Below are 21,010 nucleotides of genomic sequence, written 5' to 3'. Positions count from 1 at the left end.
TTTTTTGAGATGGAGTCTAGCTATGTTGCCCAGTCTGGAGCGCAGTGGTGTGATCTTAGCTCACTGCTACCTCTGCCTCCCAGATTCAAGAGATTCTCCTGCCTCTACAGGTGTGCCACCATGCCCAGCTAATTTCTGTATTTTCAGTAGAGATGGGTTTTCACCATATCGGCCAGGATGGTCTCGATCTCTTGACCTTGTGATCTGCCTGCCTCGGCCTCCCAAACTGCTGGGATTACAGGCATGAGCTGCCGCTCCCAGCCCTGACACTTTTTTAAGGTCTGAAAGAAGACATTTACCATCTACTCTCTCTGAAGGCTATAATCTGGAGGTTTCATCTACCTAACAAGGACTTGGTCTCTACAACCACCATTATATTAACTCAAGCATTTCTTTCTACTGACTTCAAGTCTTTAGACAGAACTTAACTCTTTCAACCAACTGCCCATCAGGAAATCTTTGAATCTATCTATGATTTGTAAGCCCCCACCTTCAATATATTCTGCCTCTGTAGGCCAAACCCACATATACATCCCATGTATTAATTTATGTCTTTGCTTGTAACTACTGTCTCCCTAAACTGTATCAAACCAAACTGTAATCTGACCACCTTGGGCACACTTTCTTAGGATCTCTTGAGACTGTTCCTTGGCCATAGTCAATTGGCTCAGAATAAACTGAATAAACCTCTTTAAATTTCACAGTTTTACTGTTTTTGGTCAACAATATAACCACAAATCTTCTCAATATATCAATTTTAATTAGTTGAAATATCTAGATTTCAAAAATTTAGTGTTATTTTCTGTGTAATGTGAACATTAAGCATAAAACTTTGCATGATAATTAATTGTCTAAAAAAAATCTCAAAAACCTTTCAGTTCCTATTAAGAACCTCCTTTCTCCTGTTAGGCATAGCAACTCAAGAGACTGTCTGTCTCTTCTCCTTTTCAGCTTCACTGAATTGATGAATTAGTAATTAATTTGGATTCACCTGTTAAAATGAACATGAATGACAGGTTTTATTTTGTTAATAATTTAACTTTTAAAAATGGAATCGCAATTCTTAGGTTACATTCATTGTAATATAACCTTTAAAAGGTAGTGTTAGGTAAGTTAAAGTTTGTAAAATTGTTTGTCCTTATAGGGCATAGTTTGAAATTACCAAGTAAGAAAATAGACAAAGGAAAAATAGACAAAAGAAGAACTACAGTAAGTATGTAAAAAGGTTTGAATTCAGTGGCAAGCTCAGATACATATACTAATATCATATGAGCTGACATTTTTTGCTTATTATTTCAATGAGTTTATCTGTTACTATATAATATTGATGATAAAGGAAACAAACTCATAGTGTTTATGGGAGCAAAAGTTGATTCATCAGTTGTGGAAGACAAATTTGGCAACAGGAAAATAAATTTTTCACATGTTGATACCATTCGATCCTTCAATTCCACTTCATGCTTAAGGATTTATTTAAATGAAAAAAATAGAAACAAATTAAATATCCTTTAATAGACTGGCTAAATCAATTGTGATATTCACTTAATGGACTACTGTATAGCATATAAAATCTCTGCTGCAGAAAAAGTGCATAAGAATGTAAGAATTTTTCCGAATTTAAAAGTTACAGAAATATATGTTCAAGATCAGGAGAGGCAGAGAGAAAGGCAAAAATGAATAATCAGATATTCGAAATAAATTATTTGTGTGGCTATTTTGTTTTTACTTTCTTCAATCAATACATGAGAGTCTGTTTTTTACTCTTCTCCCTCCCAACATGACAGAGTATACAGTAAAAGTCTTTAATGATTTAATAACCAAACAATTGCATCTTGTAGTTTTAATGTTTATTTCTGAGCCTATCAGGAAGTATATACGTATGTGTATGTACACACAACACAAACACACACACACACATGCAGTGCTGAGATCTGTGAATGGCCAGCGAAGGGGACTGAGAAAGAATGGCCATAGAGGCTGAAGTAGAACCTGAGGTGGGGAAGACTGGAAGTAACTTAAGGAAAGTGAGATGAGGTAAGAGAGGATCAAAAGCAAGTACAAGGCAGATTGTTAGATAGCAGGCCACAACTCACAGAGATGTACCTGGAAAGGCCAAATGGAACCCCTACATCTTGGAAAGATTGCCGGAAGTGAGGAGCAACGGTGAGCAATTTACTGGCTGACTCCTGGGCCTGCCACTCCTTGGTCAGAGTTCACCCCATAGGATATTAACTCCTCTGCTCTTTCCAGCTGCATTACTCAGCTCATCAAGGCATTCATGAGGGCACGTGCCTCTTTCCAGAAGTAGTGGTGGAAGCTAGAGCTCCCATGGCAGGCACTGGGCAGGGATGGAGTCCTTCCTCCGCAGAAGTAGACTGAGCAGTGATCCGAGGAAAGGAAGGAGGCCCATGGTGGGGACTGGATCAGCTGCGCATGTGCGAAGCTGTTCCCGTGTCCACAGCCTGTTGGAAAGAATCTACTATGAGTGTGGAAGCAGAAGCCGGTCCAGCACCACCAGCTGCAGAAACATGAGCATGTGCCTAAGCGAATCTCTGCATGAGCAGAAGTGGAGAGAGGCATGTATCGAGAACGATTTATCACCTACCAATCCGCTTTCAACTCACTTCACTATGCGTTTGTCCATAAGAAACGCCAATTCTTCTTTCTATAAATTCAGTGACTCTTCATCATTTGACAGACTGTAACTCCAGTCCCATGTATAGCCTTGTATTCCCTTGGGTCTATGACCTCCATCAAGGTTCCAGGCTTTACTTCACCCTCTATGGCTATTCTTTCTCAGTCCTTTTCCCTGGCCATTCTTTTTCTATATGATCCGTTAGATATAAGAAGTCTTCAAGACTCAAGTGTTGGATCCTGTTTTCCTCTCACTATATACTCTTGCCCTAGATAACTTCATTCATCCTCATAGTTTCATACAATTTATATGTTAACAAATCCTAAAAATACTTCAGTGAATACTTTTTTGAGCACCAAACCAATAGATAGCCACGTTCTGATAACTTCACTCAGTTGTCTAATCAGCCATATCAACACGCTCAGAAACGGATTCTAAACATTCCCCATCCCACAGCTAAAATTCACCTTTCTGTCCAAGGTTTCTATCCTCCATTCATCCAGCTGCTGATCAAACTCAGAAGCATTCTCAGAACACTTTTCTGTATCATAATGACTACCAAGTCCTCGACTTGACCTCTGAAATGTATCTTATATAGTACAGTTTCTCCTATCTGTACTGTCACAGCCATTTCTCACCTGTTCTATAGCAATAGCATCATAACAACCTTTTTGTTTATTGCTTGGCTTCCCAGTTCATCTCACCAGCCTCATTCTATACCACACTCCCCATTACTCAAAGCAAAGAAACAAACAAACAAAATTCTATCAGTTCCCTGGTCAGCCCTTGTCCTTTCCTCTCAAAAGACCTTAATACAAGTTGTTCCCTTCTCTTGGAAATGCTTTATTGGTTGACTCACACTCATCCTTCAGGTCTCAGCTTACACATCATTTTCTCAGAGGCCTCCCTTTACTTCTCACTCAATCCAAATTAGATTTTGTTATGTCACTATCTCAGCAACCTCTACTCTTCCCTTGCAGTATGTATCATAACTTAGAATTGTTCATTTATTTATATTAGTATGTATTATATCTAATTTAAATATTTGAAATGCAATACATTCATAATTCAAAAATCAAAATGTATATTAAGATACACATGGAGAAGTCTTGTTTCCATCCCAATCTTCATCTACCCTGATCCACCTCCACCATTGGTTTATGTAATTTTGTTAGCTCATTGTTTACTTCTTATGTAAATATGATTATATTTTCTTATTTGGGCCCTTTTTAATTTACAACACCTAGAATTCTAATATGCTGTTCTAGATTTCAATACTTTATTCAATTTAAAAATATGTTTTAGAAATCGTCCCACACCAATATATACATTTCTTTTTCATTCTTTTTTCACAGATGTATAGTATTCCATATGTGGATTAACATACTTTATTCAACTATTGTTGGTTCTTTTCTATTATAAACAATGCTGCAATTAATAACCTTCACAAATACCACTTTGCATTTGTACAGGTTTGTATAGCATATATATTCTAGATTGCTAGAATATATATTCTAGATTGCAATATATTACTATATTACTAGAATTTATATTCTAGATTGTTTTTTGGTCAAACCAAAAAGCACTTCTAATATTAGTATACATTGCTAGGTTTTTCCTAGGATACCTACAATTTTGTGTTATTATCAAACTCCTATCTTCTTTTGTTTTTGAACATTTAAATCTCTGATTCATTTGGAGGTTATCCTAATGTCAATGGATGTATGAATTCAAATTTTTCTTTAAGTAACCATCTAGTTGTCCCAACACTATTTATTAAAAGCCAATTTGCACCCTTCCACTGATTTCAGAGTCATCTTTATCATATGACACATTCTAATAAGTTTTGGAATCTCTTTCTGGACTCTCTCATATGTATGACTATTTAAGGCCTGCTTTCTTAGGAGACTCTAAGTAGCATGGGGGTTAGGACTGTGTCTGTTTAGTTTTGCCTGTGTCCCTAGAGTTTATAATAGTGCCTGGCACATGTAGGCCCTAAATGCATATTTGTTGTATTTGTTGAATGTTTATAAAGTTCTAGGAGAATGTTTCCCATTTCTCCACAAATAGGTTTAAAGATTACTTAATATTTTTAATAACAAATATTTTACAGAAAATGAAAATAAAAAGAGGCCATAGACAATATACATTAGTTACTTCTATTTGAGATACATAACATTTTCTCTTAAGTGAAATTTAATATATTTTAACAAAAAACATTTAATTTTATATATATATATGTTAACAGGAATCAGAGAATATTGAAATGTTAACATTTCAGGAACACTTATATTAAGCACAAACAGGATAAATCAATTTCATATACAGTAAACACTGGGATTTGCAGATGCAATGTTAATTTTTTCACACATATTTAAGTAACCCAAGAGATCTAAAATATTTAGTAAGTTGCAATATTTTGGGGACACATGATTTTGAAATGAAAACATTAGTATGTGAAAACAGATAATCTAGTTCAAGCCTAATCTAATTGAGGCCCCGTATCTGCTTTGCAATGCGATTTTACTGTTCTTTTATTGATATTTGGCTTCATTTGATACTCACAATTACACTAAGCAGGGCATTCACTTATTTATGCTGAGGAGAAAATTCAGACAATTTTTAATTATAGGTGGCAAAGAATTTGGGGATTTCCAAAGACCTCAAGACATTCTTCTTGCAAATGTCAATAATCTACCACATTTTAAAAGTGCAGCATTCCATTGTAAAGTTATTAATACATTCAGATAAATTTATTTCATTCTTCAATGCAAAGCAGCAGCATTAACAGCGAAACAGCACTCAACTTCAATAGTATGCAAGTATATCCTCAAAATTAAATGTTAATGAGACAGTAACTACATGTTAAATACTGACAACACACTTAATCGCAGTTTTAATGATATAAAAAAAGGTCAAGATCTATCTCCTCTATTTAGCAAATGATGCTATATTTCCCTGTTCCTTACTATTGGAATAACAGTGTATGCGGAGCATTTTTCAAACATGTCAAACTTAAAATACTTAATTCTATCCAATGCAAACTCTTTAAGAATGAAAGATTATGTGATATACTCTTACTATACACTGCTCAGGATTTTAAAAGTGATATAGTACTGGAATAAGAGAGACCTAGAATTTAACCCAACTGTTAACATGAATTTACTATATTATTACACTGAACAAATTTGTACGAGTCACACAGCTTCTCTGGTTATCTGTTACATCTGCAAAATGAGGGGAATTTACAATGACTTTCCTAATAACCATTCAGGTTTTAAATAATCTATTATCTGTCTCTAAGCATATCACTCTTTATTGCTATCTAGATGCCTATTTTAACTGATCACATTAACAGACTAAGGAGTACATATTAAAGGGTATCTTAATTTGAATAGCTGTAGCAGGCTTTGTAAATTAAGAAAAAAAGAGCTATTGAGTGAAATTGAAGGAATTTTGCAAAATAACCTTCCAATTGATGAGAGTATACTGTATCTGCACCAGGTTGCAATTAAATACATAACAGCATTTCAGCTGAACAACTTACAGTCATTTGATTTTCTAAAATAGAGTAAGGCAATAAATTTAATTTTGCTATTGAAACTGTATATATTTTGTACTAAGTGCTAAATTTCCACATTCCAAGTCTGAAAAATACAGTATTGTTAAAACAACATAAATCTGCCACATGCCTAAGTAATAGTAATAAAAGTTAACTCTATTTGACATTATGATGTTGTACAGAGTTCTTGGAACCCAAGAGTTTAATTCCACTGGCATGTACAGTCTATGGGTTCCTGGAGAGTGTACATAATTTCAGTGCCATTTCCTGAGCAATACAGAGGCACAGACAAGTTTCGTACTCCATTTTCACGACAACACTTGCAGAATCTTAGGTGACTTTCAATATTGATGTTATATATAGTAGCTGATGGGCATTTGCCGTCACAAGATGCAACATTTATCTGTAAGAAGTGACAGTGAGAAAAAAAGTCTTAAACTTTTAAAAGTACTTAAACTTAAAATTATTATTTGATTTCACTAAGAAAATCAGATGAAAAGGTTTCTTCCTCATCACTCCAACCCTCAAGCTTCTGCATGTTGGAAGATTGTGAAAAACAGTAAGTGAAATGTCATTCACATAAGTCAAAGGGATGTTCCATGGCAATGCTCAACATAACATTCAAAGCATTAAATGTGCACATATAACGCGACATAAATATATATATGGAATATGTTAATCACAATAATCTATTGTAACCTGTGTTATATCATGGCTCAAGTATACTGCAGGTCATATTAAAAGGGACAAAGTTAGAAGTAGGACTCTTTTTGCTGAGTAAAATTGCATAGTGAAGACAACATGTAGTCAAATACATTTAGATTCAATTTCTATCCCTCTGGATTGCAATCATCATTCAGAACTGTTGATTATGCTAAGAATAATTCATACTTCTTCACAAACAGAATATGGCAACATTAGAATGTAGGAATAATCTCAGTTAAATATTGTAAGTGTTGGCATTTTGTTGGCTTACAAACTTATTCGTTCTGTAACACATATACTTTCTAAAAAGATGCGTGCCACTTATGTAGCAAATGACATTTTGCCACTTACAGGGCTTTGGCTTATACAGTCCTGTTTCCTTATGACCGATTTAATGATCACTTTCTGGCATATTCTTTCTTCTCGTTTGCCTGATAAAATATAAATTGCATTTATTCATCAAAGGCCCATGTTAAATTATTTCTTAAACATATTAATATATTTACAATTGAAAATTGGTGCATTTATATAAAATATATTCCAATATTGAAAGATATTTTAAATTTCCCTCTTACATTTTTATGTGCAATATTTATTTCACCTTCTAAATAGATTTTCTTATATTTTCTTACAGATTTCTATATATTTTCTTATAAGCTTTACACTTATTGATTTCCACTTTATATCTTATTATCTTAGAATAATTATCATAATCAGAAATCAGAAATATTCCACACATGTAATAATGCTAACCTCAACCTGTGTGTGGCATATATGTGCTTAAAATAATTTTTGGAATGAACCATAAAGTGTATAAGCAGATATACACATATGTAATTAATGCATAACTACATATATACATCAATTTTAAAATAAAAATTGAGAGATTTAAAGCCACATTATCTTAATGGACATTAACATAAAATAATGCAAAATTTTAATAGACTCACTTATCAACCATATTGAAATGTATGGATGAGTCATACTTGAATTTATGGTTCTGAAATGGTCTTTTATAATTTCAAATGAAAATACTTTGTATGCATTCATGATATCTTAATATGTGTCTGTGTGTGTGATGGATTATCACTTGCTATTACATGCAAGCATCTGTATTTAATGATGTGTGATAGTGGGTGTAATCCCTGAATCAAGATGCAAAAACCAAGGTTCTCTCTATTCCAACTTGCTTTATCACTTTAGGAAAATCACTGAATTATCCTGCTGAGTTTCCTTATTTACAAAAGAGTGAACTTATATCCCAATTTTCAAATACAGTTAGCCATGAAATCCTTATTTAAAACAATCTCAACATGTAAAATAGATAAAGATTAAGCTACTCTGCTTGAAGGAGAGATGGGTAGCTAAAATTGACTGAAAAATTACCATCCTCAAGGTCACTCACGACCTCCAAATTGCTAAATTTCAAGATCATCTCTCAGTTCTCATCCTATTTGACTTCTCAGCAGCATTTGACCCAGTCTATCACTCTGTCCTCCTTAATATACCTTCCACACTTGGCTTCCTGAGCTCACCTGCTTTGGTTTTCATCCTGTCTCACCCATTGCTCCTCAGTCTCCTATGCTGGTTCTCTCTCTTTTCACTGATCTCTTGCTCATGGTATGACTCAAGGCTCAGTGCTATTGGTTGAGTGCAGGCTGTTCTGCCCCTTATGGTGCCTTCACTCAGTGATTATTTCATTAGCCCTTCCATTCTTATGTAAGTTCAAGAATAAGAATAGTCAAGGAAAAAAAATCATCTTTACCATGACCTATAAGATGCCTCACCCTCTTCTTTCTATCACCTTCCTCCTCTCACTTTCTGTGCAACAGCCACATTTTGCTATTTCCTCCACTTTGAACACTCTTCACCATCTGGGTGGCTTCCCAAGGACACTCAGTCTCTACTCAAATGACGCCTCATCATCAAGACATTTTCTGAGCCCCCACTTAAGCTAGCAACCCAGCCCCTCTCATTCTCCATTCCTTTTATTCTGCATTATTTTTCTATATACCACTCATCACTAAGTGACATATTACAATACATTTATGAGTTTGGTGTTTCTTCCCCTTCTTGATAATGAGCACTCTCCATGCAGATATTGCTTCATTCACTATTATAGTCCCCGTGGTTAAAAAGATGTTCATCATGTAGGCACCCAATAAAAACCCAACAAGTTAATTCATTCCGTAAATGAAACCGGGGAAGCATTAATTTATTGTTAGCTGAGTTTGTTTGTACCAAGAGGCATTTCTAATTCATTCCTCAAAAACTTTATTGTAAAAGATTTTATTCAATAATATCCAACCTATGATAGTATCCAACCTCCACAATCTCTTCAACATAGCCTGGTCTTCAGAAAGCAAAGACAGCAGAAAAGGGTTTTCAAATAGGCCAGCAGAAACTACATTATGAGTCCTTTCACGTCAGATGAGAGAAACTGAAGTGGCTTGTTATTATTCTGCAACTTCAAAGAACTCAGCAAAGTTGAAAGACCCAGGGCCCAGATACTGGACAGACCTAAATTTATTATTGAATAGTGTGATCAGCTTCTCTCTGAACCTTCTATTTCTCGTCTGTAGGGAAAACATACCTGTCTCCCAGAACTGTGGTGAGGATTACGTGTGGTCCTGTCAGCAATGTGCTTAATAGAGTGTCAATGTGTGGCAGCCAATACTGGTCATTCATATGATTAGTCAGAGATATAACCCTGTCTTCCCTGAGTTATCATAAATATACTCACTTCTCTAATCATTAACATGGGGATACAGAAGCCAGGGCCTTAACATTGCCATGTGACTCTATTCCTGCATCTCATACCTAAGGAAGAGTCTAGACTCTGAAGAAGAAGATTTAAAAAAAAAAGTGAAATCTTAAATTTCCTCATATTCTAAAGTTAAATTTCATTCTTTGAGTTCCTGATACAATGACTATTTGATTCATATTAGTTTATATTTGATTTAAAGAATTCTGAATGAAACCATGCTTATTTCTAATGAACAGAACGTTTTTAATCAGTGTGTATATAATTAAAGCCTTAGTGATTAAAAATATCTAGGTGATATTATATTATCCCTAAAAGTCTTCCCAATATAATTATCATGAGTTGAATGGTGTCTTTTAAAATACCTGTGTATCTTAGAATGTGATCTTATTTGGACACAAGATCTTTGCAGGGATAATTGAGCAAAAATGAGATCATTAGGGGTTGCTAATTCAGTATAACTGGTGTCCATGTAAAAAGGGGAAATCTGGAGTCAGACACACATACAGGGAAAACACCATGTGAGCATGATGATGGCCATCTACATGCCAAGGAGAGGTTTGGAGCAGAACTCTCTTTCACAATCCCTCCAAGGAACCAACCCTGCTGACATCTTCAGTTTGGAGTTCTAATCTCCATAAATTTCTATTTCAACCACTTTTTGGTTTGTTACAGCAGCCCTGCAAACTAATATAATAACAAATTAGATGTCAGGCCATCCTATGCTGGACTTTTTTGCTTGTTGTCGATGTGTAGGTGTGCATTGAATTTGGCTTTTTAGACATTATGTAAATAAAAATTCAGTCATTCTAGCCCTGCCACTTCAGCAGAGCTCATCATTCAGTCTCTGCCCTCTCCTAAAACTTGTCCTGGCAATGTTCCAGAATACCATGAAGAGTTAAGAAGCAGGATGTAAAATCAGGCCCGCAGTAGATTCCTAGCATTATCACTCATAAGAGGTATGACTTGGACAAATTATTTAACCCCACTAAGCAGAAAATCAAGATAACGTCAAAACCTATTTCATTGGATTTTGGGGGGAATAAATTATAATATATTACATGTTATATATTGTACATAGATAGTATATATTATATAGTATTTGTATTAACACTTTAATACTTTCTAATATTCTGTTCAATATGACTCTATGGATCTAAAAATATAAGACTAGTCTTACATATTTATGGGATTTAGTCTTTCATGAAAGAAGTTCAGAAATCTTTCTCAAGAGGCATGTCAGTTCATATCTAAGAATCTGGCCCTATACCACGGTTTTTTGTTTTGTTTTTTTTTTGTTTGTTTGTTTTTGGTTTTTTTTTTTTTTTTTTTTTTTGGAGACAGAGTCTAGCTCTGTCACCAGGCTGGAGTGCAGTGGCATGATCTTGGCTCACTGCAACCTCCGCCTCTCGGGTTCAGTGATTCTCCTGCCTCAGTCACCCAAGTAGCTGGAATCACAGGCACGTGCTGCCATGTCCAGCTAATTTTTGTATTTTTAGTAGAGACAGGGTTTCACCATGTTGGCCATGATGGTTTCGATCTTCTGACCTCGTAATCCACTCACCTTGGCCTCCCAAAGTGCTGTGGTTACAGCATGGTATTATTAAATTGAACCTTGTTGTGCCCCTTTCCTAAAAGCTTCTCTAAATTTTAAAATTACTGTCTATGCCAATTTTCTCAAAATTTCTATATTTTTATATTGAGATAAATTCATAAACACTTTTAAAAGAAAAACTAAATGTGGTTTCATGGATAACCCACTTAAAATTATTCAAATTATTCAGTCCTTAAAAATATTCAAAATTACTAAGAGATGGTAATCCTAGCACTTTGGGAAGATGAGGTAGGCCAGGAGTTTGAGGTCATCCTGGCCAACACTGAAACCCCATCTCTACTAAAAATATAAAAATTAGCCGGGCATGGTGGCACATGCCTGTAATCCCAGCTACTCAGGAGGCTGAGGCATGAGAATTGCGTGGACGCAGGAGGCAGAGGTTGCAGCGAGCTGAGATCATGCCACTACACTCCAGCTTGGGCAGAAGAGCAAAACTCTGTCCCATAAAAAAAATTACTATGAAATAAACCTTATAATCCAAGTTAATAAAAAATATATTGCATTCAGATAGCTTTAATTATGAAAACAACTATGAGAACTTTTATGAAAAGCATATAAATATTATTTACTAAAATGATATTATCCAAATTTATTGTATAAAACTATATACTTGTTCAAACAGGTTTGAAAAGTACTGCACCCCATATGTTGTTTTTGGAGTCACAATGCCATTTTAACTGTAATCTACTTGTTTGTGTAAGTTCAGCATGGTGCAAACAAATATGATCACAAGACACTTTTAAATTTTAAATACACTGAAATCTTATGAAATACCATTTGTAATATGCCACAATAAAAATGTAATATTTAAATTAAAATTAATCTAAATGAAAACACTTTCTTTACACTCCAGAAATTAAAGACTAATTTATAAAATTATTAACCATATGATACCAAAAACATAGGATACAAAAACACTTTATAAAATTTGTTTTCCTCTTTGCATCATAGGAATTGAATTTTGTGAGAAAAACCATACTCACTATGAGCAATTAAAACTAATCTATCAAATAAATGCATGGAATATGCTCTCACTTACAGATCTTGCAACAGCCTTCATTATAAAGCTTCACAATCCCTTCATTCTAGAAAGAGAAAAAATGAATAAAGTCCAAGAATATGGTGTTCATCCATGCTCTCTTATACTAGAACAAGAAAACTAACTTTTCTAAAACTTTTATCAAATATCACAAAGTCTTTATAGAAGAATAATTGGAATTTAACTATTACTAAAAAGAATTTGTTTTTAAAATCTAGAGTAGATAGTTTGCTTAAAAATACATTATTTATACATTGGTACTACGGAAAAGAGTGTAAAAGGATTATTCTACTAAAAAGGACACTTTAAATGCCACAAAATATTTTTATTGAAACAAAATAATAATAGCTATTCTAAATAATGACCATTATATATTTTCAACTCCTTGAAATAACCTAAACCACTTCCATTTGACTTGAGTTTCTGAATATAACTGACTGCTAAAATTGTACATCTTTTTCTTTAATAGTTTATTATGAAAAAATGTTTCCTTCCTTGGAAGGACTCTCGTCTAAGACTAAACTTTTACAAGAACTACTAATTGCTTTAGCAACCTGCTAACTGCAGTTGAAATAAGAGAATGATTTACTCTATAAATATTAGTCTGTGAAACAAGATGATGCCCAAATTTTTTCCAGGGCAGAAATTCTGTGACTTTAGTACATGTTATATCTAGCTAGCCAGCCAGCCATCATCATTGAAAAGGTACATCCTGAAAAAAAATGTCAATGAGACTAGACTGTACTATTTCGTTATACAATAGAACAAAGCTTAGTTTTCATTAGGAATTATTATGTCTAAATAAATAAAGCTACAAAAATCTTGCAAAATAAAAATTATATCACGTTCACAAATCTACTCTCCCAGTAAACTCTTCTCTGAGAGAATAGGGAAAGTTATAGAGCAAAACTTAAGAATAGGCAATCTTGTGACTTGTACTAAATTTTTCAGTGGCCTGTGACCAGAAAAGCTAAGGCAAGCATCACATAGGCCAGCATGCATTAAAGTTGAATGACATCATAAATCTCACTGTTTGTTTAAGAAAGAAAATTTCCCAAGCTCTGATTCCTTAGCTTATTAATCCATATTAAAGGGAAGGCCAAGTCTGCTGATCAAATGATTTTTCAATAATCTTTGGATCTATAGATAAAAACCCAATGATTACAAAGTATCTACTCAAAGATAGTCAGAATTACCTGGAACATTGTATATAACTCAAAATTTCAAATGGGAAAAATAGAACAGAGTTTTTATTTATTCATGAAAATAACACATTAACTATTATGTATAAGCCACAATGTAAGTATGACCTTAGACAATATTAATGTATATTTTCTAAATTATATAAATTTTCTAATTATATAATTATCTAAATTTTCTTAGATATAACAAAGTACAAACCATTTTGCATTCAGTCTCATTAAAAGGGGGACAGACCATAGTGTAGTTCAGAATTATTGCTCCTTCATCAGTTTTAATACATTCATATGTGGTGCAGTTATAGTGCCAGGTACTCCCTTCCTAAAAAATAAAAAGAAAGTTACTACTTAGCATATTAAAATCTGCTGTATTTCTTAAGTACAATATTACTCTATTGAATAAAAAGTCAAATCAAGATGCAGAGGCTTCCTGTGACACAAAATGTTCCATCTGAAAATGACCTTAAATTTATCTAAAATGATTAGAAATGCATGTGTATGTAATTATAAAATAATTAGAAATATACATGTATGGTATATACTTAACTAAAATGATAAAAAATACATACACATGTATGGTGTATTTGTATATGCTAGGTTTCATACTAGAACTGCAAGGTAAATGTGAAATAAATAGAGAATGAAGAAGCAAATAGGTATCTGTTTCTACTACAAAATTATCTAATTTAAGTAAGTGTCAAAGGTCTTGCTCTAATATTTTCTCACTAATTATAAAACAACAAATCTTATTACTTATATACCTCCTTTCTTGAGATGTGTTTATTCTTCCTTCTACTCCCTTATCGCCAAAAAGTTTAAAGAAATATTTAAATGAGAGTGTTTATTGGCTTGTGGTTCTAATTGTGCATACCTTACATTATTTAAAAATTTATCCCTATTCTTTCAAGAAGTATTTAAATATAATAACTGTTTCATTCTTGATTTCAGAATTTCTATTTAAAAGTAAAGTCAGCTGAAATAATTGTTAATCTATATTTTTATTTTATAACTCACATTTAAAAAATGAAAGTAGTTAATGTCAGCATTACCTCATCACTTAGGCAAAAAGGAAAATTCATAAAAGAGATGGAAAATACGTCTCTTTTTCATTTTATTCTACTTTAAGAAGATTGACCACGGTGGAGGGTGTGTTGTTCTAGGCCTTCTCAATTTCTCATAGATTTTACCTTAAATTAATTAAGGCCATTCTCTTGATAAATTTATACACCAGACCAGGCCGCCAGCTATGATGCAGAAGGCTACATTTTTGAATCTCAAGTTACTTTCCATGGTGCTGGACAAATTGACTTAATTATGTGCAAGTAAACACTTTGTATCATAAGGTTTTTTTATTGCCACTCCATCCTTACTACTACTGGAGATTCAAACATCTACCCCTGTTCTGAATCAGGATGTTGACACTTTGTGGTTATTTTCAGATGAACAGTAACCGTCACACTCTTAAAACCATTTAAAGAAAGTGTAAGCATGTCCTAAATAGTCAACCATTTAACCCGGTACAACATAGGCTTTTTGTTTAATCAAGTATTAGGCCAATCTATACATATAATCTTAAAGGATTTTCAGCAGTCATGAAGACAGTTTGGGAAAGGAGAAGGCATTTTAAAGACATGAAACCTTACATTACATGCTCTTAGATATTTTTAAACATAATAAGCTCATTGGATTCAGGTATTTTTCCTTTTGCATTTAAAAAAATATGTGTTTCTAATTTTTTTGCATATTTAATTAAGTCAAAGCTGAGAAATTCATGAGTTAAATTTATAAATGTCATTTGCAACCAAATGAAGTATTTATTTTTAAAAAGAAAGGGTGAAGGAACCAATACTGATTTGAACATAATAAAAATATACATGTGTATTATAGATATACATATACATATACATATATATGTATATATATTTCCTCCTTGACACTACTTTCTTACCAAATCAAGTGTATTTTTGTACGTAATATGTATTGATTAGAAAAATGTCAACTGTCTATTCCAAAGAATTCTATCTCTGTGATAGATTATATATATGCTAATCTGTTGATACCTCTGTTAATTTGCTTTAAGAGATAGAATTATATTTTTGGAATTTGCAAAAAAAAAATAATAATAATAGTAGTAGTAGTCAAACTTTGGCTTGAAGATTCCTTACAGATCAGTAAAGAATTCTGATGAACTTGACTACTTTCTTGTTTTATATTCTAATTTTATGTATAGCTTAAGGTCTTCTGTGAACCTCAATTAGAAAAGATCTGTAAATATTCAAATTCAGGAAACAGTAATATGTAATTTATCTGAAATCGAAAATTAGCTGTCACATAAAAGTATTAATTGTTCCTTTCCTTTGCAATCAGCATTTCTCAAAGCCTATTCCTTACATCTAGAAAAAAGGAGTGAAGATATATGACAAAATAAATTTGGGTCACAAGTTAAGCATTTTTCTTTACAACATAAATTATCAGATACTTTAAAATGTAACAAATGTAACTGTGGCTTGTGTGATGTAGGTGTACTGTGTTTGCTGTACGCAGTACAGTGTGTGGGGGGGACATTTTCCAAACTTTGACTCAAGAACACCTCCTTCAGAAAATGGGACAGAGCGTTACTCTCCATGAAACATACCGCGTATACAACTGATGTTCCATTTTCCATCTGGAATTTGCAGGATACATTTTTGCAGGTACCACAACAATCATAATCACTTGGGGATGGAGTATATACCTGGTGCTGCATATAATGATATTAGATTAGCGACACCATATCAATATTTTAATGAATTACTTCTGGAGAGTTATTTCTTCCAAACGTAACTACTAGCTCTCTCCAGACAATTGTAAGTATTTCTAAGGTTGAATATGAGAAGCTTCCAATAATGATTGACTTTACATGGTTATATTAGAAGTGAGATAGATGTTAACCTTTACTTCTAACAGCCAAATTCATCAAGCAGGTGTAACAACCTCAGGTAAGGCAACCTGGCCAGCTGTATATAATAAGACTCCTGAAGTTCAAGGTTATGCACAGGAAAGTGAAAGTCTATGTTTTATAGATACATTACAAAATAGTAGACTATTGAAGAACTATACAATGTTTATTTTTAACTAATGGAGTATTCACCATTTCTAATTCCGTAACTCTGCCATTTTTGAATGTATTAACTCTCACCAGAATAACTTACAAAGAATACTTACAACATCACATTTTTTTGAACAATTCACCACTGTAAAATTCAGAGTGTGAAAGCCTGTATGGTTATCTTTTTCTTCCAGACACTCTATAGTATAACAAAAGTCTTCTTCCAAATATTTTATCATGGATTGTCCAGGATTCAATACTGATACTTCTTGGAATACACACACATCATCCTTTTCTAAAACAGAAAAAATAGTCAATAAGAAAATATACTGTTGAGATTTTTACTAATCCATCATTGGAACTTATATTTGAGTTTATGTTGTCATTCTGATGTGCCAATTTTTCAAAACTAATGAAGATTTTCACATTTACATATTTTTAGTAACCCAATATTTACTTAAAAATGTAGTACACTATTTCTTAACATAAAATAAAAATTTATCTGTAAAATCAACTGCTGTTTACTGATTGAACTTCCTCCAAAATCCATATTTTATAGCAAGTTTGGAATATGAGTTCTTGGCCAGGCACAGTGGCTCACACCTATAATCCCAGCACTTTGTGAGGCCAAGGCAAGAGGATTGCTAGAGACCAGAAGTTTGAGGCCATCCTGGGCGACATAGCAAGACCCCATTTCCAAAAAAAAAAAAAAAAAAAAAAAAAAAGCTGGGTGTGGTGATGCACGTCTGTAGTACAAGCTACTCAGGCAGTTAAGGCGGAAGGATTGCTTGAGCCCAGAAGTTCGAGGCTGCAGTGGGCTGGGAGGGAGCCACTATACTCCAGCCTGGGTAACAGAGCAAGACCCTGTCTTAATAAAAATACATTAATAATAATAATAATATAATGAGCATAACTTCATACTCTTTAGATGTCTATATTTTTATATTAAATACAGACATATTAAAAAGAGCCTAATGCCAACTTTAAAATTCTCTGAGGCCTCTGAAAAAATATTTATATTTCTGTTCTGTTATTCCATTCTCAGAACATTTAGAGATATTACAAAAGAGGAAATTGAAACATAATAATGCATTTTATACTCAAATACTGGCAAATGGCTTAAAATGTATAATATGTGTCTCAAAAATGAGATTTTTAACTTGTTAATAGTGAAAAACAGATACTAATGATATTCATTTATAATTTAAAAGTTATAAAAGACATAGTTACCACAGAGATACTGTATGCATCCACAATCACTCTGGAAGTTACGGTCTATTGCAGTAAATTCTCCCTATTGGAAATAAAGTACTATTACTTATCATTTAGCTTATTACATTATTATATTACATATATAAAAAACAATTTATATATATATATAGACACACATACATACTCAGTGATAGCATCTAATAAGTCCCTTATCACACAGTCATACACTTTAAAATCATATTGTTTGATTCTGAGCTTCTGCAGGGCAATCAAAGACAACATTTGCCAACCCTGGGAACTTTGCTTCATGGAAATGTTCTTGACCTGCTCTACCAAGGCAGCCCAGGACTCTGATGTCTGCATCTGCACAAGGCTGCTATAATATATACAACAGCAACACAAGTATAGTATAGTGGTTAATAGCACAGTCTTAGGAATGGAACTGCCTTTGCACCAATCCTGACTCCATAACGTACTAACTTTTTGATTTAGGGCACATTACTTAATCAATCTGCTCCTCACTTCTCTCATCTGCAATATGGAGATAATAATACTGCCTGCCTCTTAGGATTGTTGAGAGAAATAAATAGATCAATATATGTAAAGAGTTTACAATAGGACTGACACACAGAAAGTGCTATAGAGCCTTTTGCTGTTAGTACATTGTTACTGTGACAGATACTCAAACTTTGCCCTATCAGGACTGACAGAGATTCTTCCCACCAAATACAGGACCAGGCTTAAAGTTTCAAGAATTGTATTTAAAGCATCAGCTTTTCCTGGATGCATTTAATTTTCGTATGACATCAGTAATAAAATGAATTTTATTCTTGACACAAATAAATGATGCCAATAAATTCACATAAAAGGCATTTTCCCTCATAAGCTAATAATGTTTTGCTTTTTATAGGGCCTTATAAGTTGTAAAGTAGTTTTATGAACACTAATTCATTTGATATTTTAGGACTTTAGTCATTAGACAATTCCAATGGGACTGGAAATAAATGTTAGAACAATGGAGTTAAAAAAAATAATAAATCGAATTCTCCCAGTGCATGACTACTCCAAAGATTTTAAAAAGACACTAACTCTTTTAGGTAACATATGTACCTGTTTTTTAATACTTAAAGCCATAATGTTAGCTCTGTTTCCTCGAGCTTAGGCTTAAATCTTCTATCCTTCTCTTCCATGCTCATTTCCTTTGAGATCTTATCCACATATTCAATTATGCTTTTATTCTAAGTTGCCAATTTTACCAAAAGGAAATACCTCTTTGATTGCTCTACCAATCCTAAATATTACCTGAAAAAATATGGTAGTTTTTACTCCCAAATGAATGTCCCTCTCCTGTAAAGTCTGCAGCGAAATCACTTTAGGGGGCTTCCACTTTGGACTATTATGAAGAGTGCTGCTATGAACATTCAAGTGTAAGTTTTTATGTAGACATACGTTTTCATTTCTCATCAGTACATATTTAAGAGTGAAATTGTTGTGTTATATAATGAGTCTATGTTTACTTTTCCGAGTAATAGCCAAGGTGTTTTCCAAAGCAGCTGCACCATTTTACATTGCCACCAGTAGTGTAAAAGCGTTTCCATTTCTCCACAGTCTTGTAAATGTGTTATTTTTTGTCTTTTTAGTAAGTTAACATAATGGGTTAATATACATGGAGGGTTATGTATATTTGGGCGAGATGTGAAGTGGAATCTCACTGTAGTTCTGATTTGTATTTAAATGATACTTAATGATGTTAAGCATCTTCTCATGTGCTATTGGTCATCTGTATATCTTATGTGGATAAATATCAAGGTATATCCATACAATGGAATATTATCAACAACAAAAAGAATGAAGTAGTGACACATGCAACAACATGGATTAACCTTGAAAATATTATGCTAAGTAAAAAGAGCCAGACACAAAGACCACATATTATACCATTCTCTTTATAGGAAATACCAAGAACAGAAATACATGGAGAGACAGAAAGTAGAGTAGAGATTTCTGAAGGCTGGAGACTCTGGAAAGGAATGAGGAATGACTGCTGTAGGTACAGGGTTTCTTTTGGATTGGTGAAATTCTTCTAAAATTGATTGTCTTGATGGTTGTGCAATTCAGTGAATATACTAAAGGCCACTGAACTGTATACTTTATATGGATGTATTGTATGTTATGTGAATTTATTTCAATAAAGTTTTATTTTAAAAAATTGCAAAGGCCCAGGTTGAAATACATTTGTCTATGTGAATAAACTAATGCGATATTTTTAAAAATCACCTTAGTCACCGAAACAAACATTAGCCATTATTCAGAGTGAGTACTCAGGAACAATGAGTCAGATAAATGCTTGTGTAAAGCCATGAATGTTAAAACTAAATCATCATGGATGGAGGGTTATGTATATTTGGGTAAGATGTTCAAGGATATTAAAGCTACTAGTTATGTTCTGCGTGTCTAGCACAGTGCTAATAATATAATAATCATTTAAAAATGCTTGGAATAGTGAATGTCAAAATATGATTCACAATTAATATTCAGACATTGAGGGTTGAGTTGGAAATAAGCTAGATGGGCCAGCATCTAGCACAAATGCTGGGGAGGGAAATAAGCTAGATGGGCCAGCATCTAGCACAAGAAAAGAGAAAGTAGAGACGGGTAGAAATCCACTAGGAAAAAAAATACAGAGCTAAGGTCACAACCAGACCAAGGTTAATGAATGAACATAGAGACTGCTACCCCAAAAAGCTTCAAAGGGTCTAGAACACAGGAAGTATAAAATCCCATACGAGGAAAGGTTAGGTTTTTCTTGTTACATTGAAAGTTATTGAAATGACTCAAGATGCTATGTTGCCTTTCCCAGGCCAAAAAAAAAAAAAAGGGAGCTCTGTATGAGGCTGGTTACAAGTCAAATACTAGGACCTCTACTCTCAGCTGCTCCACTGGCCATCGTAATGTTTTTCAAGGACCTCATAATCTTGGACTCTTGGTGTGCAAGGCTTGAAACCTTAAAGTTTTTTAATATATCTCTCTCTCTCTCTCTCCCCTCTTCTCCCAACCAATACATTTGTTCAATTTGTTACAAAAGGTCAAAGTCTTTCATTTTGCCCTCCTAAATTCACACCAACCTCACAATACCCAAGATGTTCATTGATGAACAGCTACACCAGTCTCTTTGCTGATCTCCTGACCAC

At 33.6% G+C, this 21,010-nt stretch overlaps 1 protein-coding gene across 1 annotated transcript in view; it reads right to left on the bottom strand.

Annotated features, from left to right (window-relative positions):
- Window positions 1-5,371: 5,371 nt before the first annotated feature.
- OTOGL (otogelin like) overlaps window positions 5,372-21,010 on the bottom strand; it is a 170,794-nt gene continuing 155,155 nt past the window's right edge. The window contains exons 52-58 of the mRNA XM_005571630.5: window positions 17,838-17,901; window positions 16,724-16,902; window positions 16,155-16,259; window positions 13,722-13,841; window positions 12,321-12,366; window positions 7,254-7,333; window positions 5,372-6,600 (exon numbers count right to left, since the gene is read on the bottom strand). Of these exons, the coding sequence (XP_005571687.3) occupies window positions 6,400-6,600; window positions 7,254-7,333; window positions 12,321-12,366; window positions 13,722-13,841; window positions 16,155-16,259; window positions 16,724-16,902; window positions 17,838-17,901 (795 nt within the window). The 3' untranslated portion in view covers window positions 5,372-6,399. The remainder of the gene's footprint in view (window positions 6,601-7,253; window positions 7,334-12,320; window positions 12,367-13,721; window positions 13,842-16,154; window positions 16,260-16,723; window positions 16,903-17,837; window positions 17,902-21,010) is intronic.

Source organism: Macaca fascicularis, chromosome 11 (genome assembly GCF_037993035.2).
Source record: "Macaca fascicularis isolate 582-1 chromosome 11, T2T-MFA8v1.1".
Lineage (NCBI taxonomy): Eukaryota > Metazoa > Chordata > Mammalia > Primates > Cercopithecidae > Macaca > Macaca fascicularis.
This window is presented reverse-complemented; position numbering and strand designations above follow the sequence as displayed.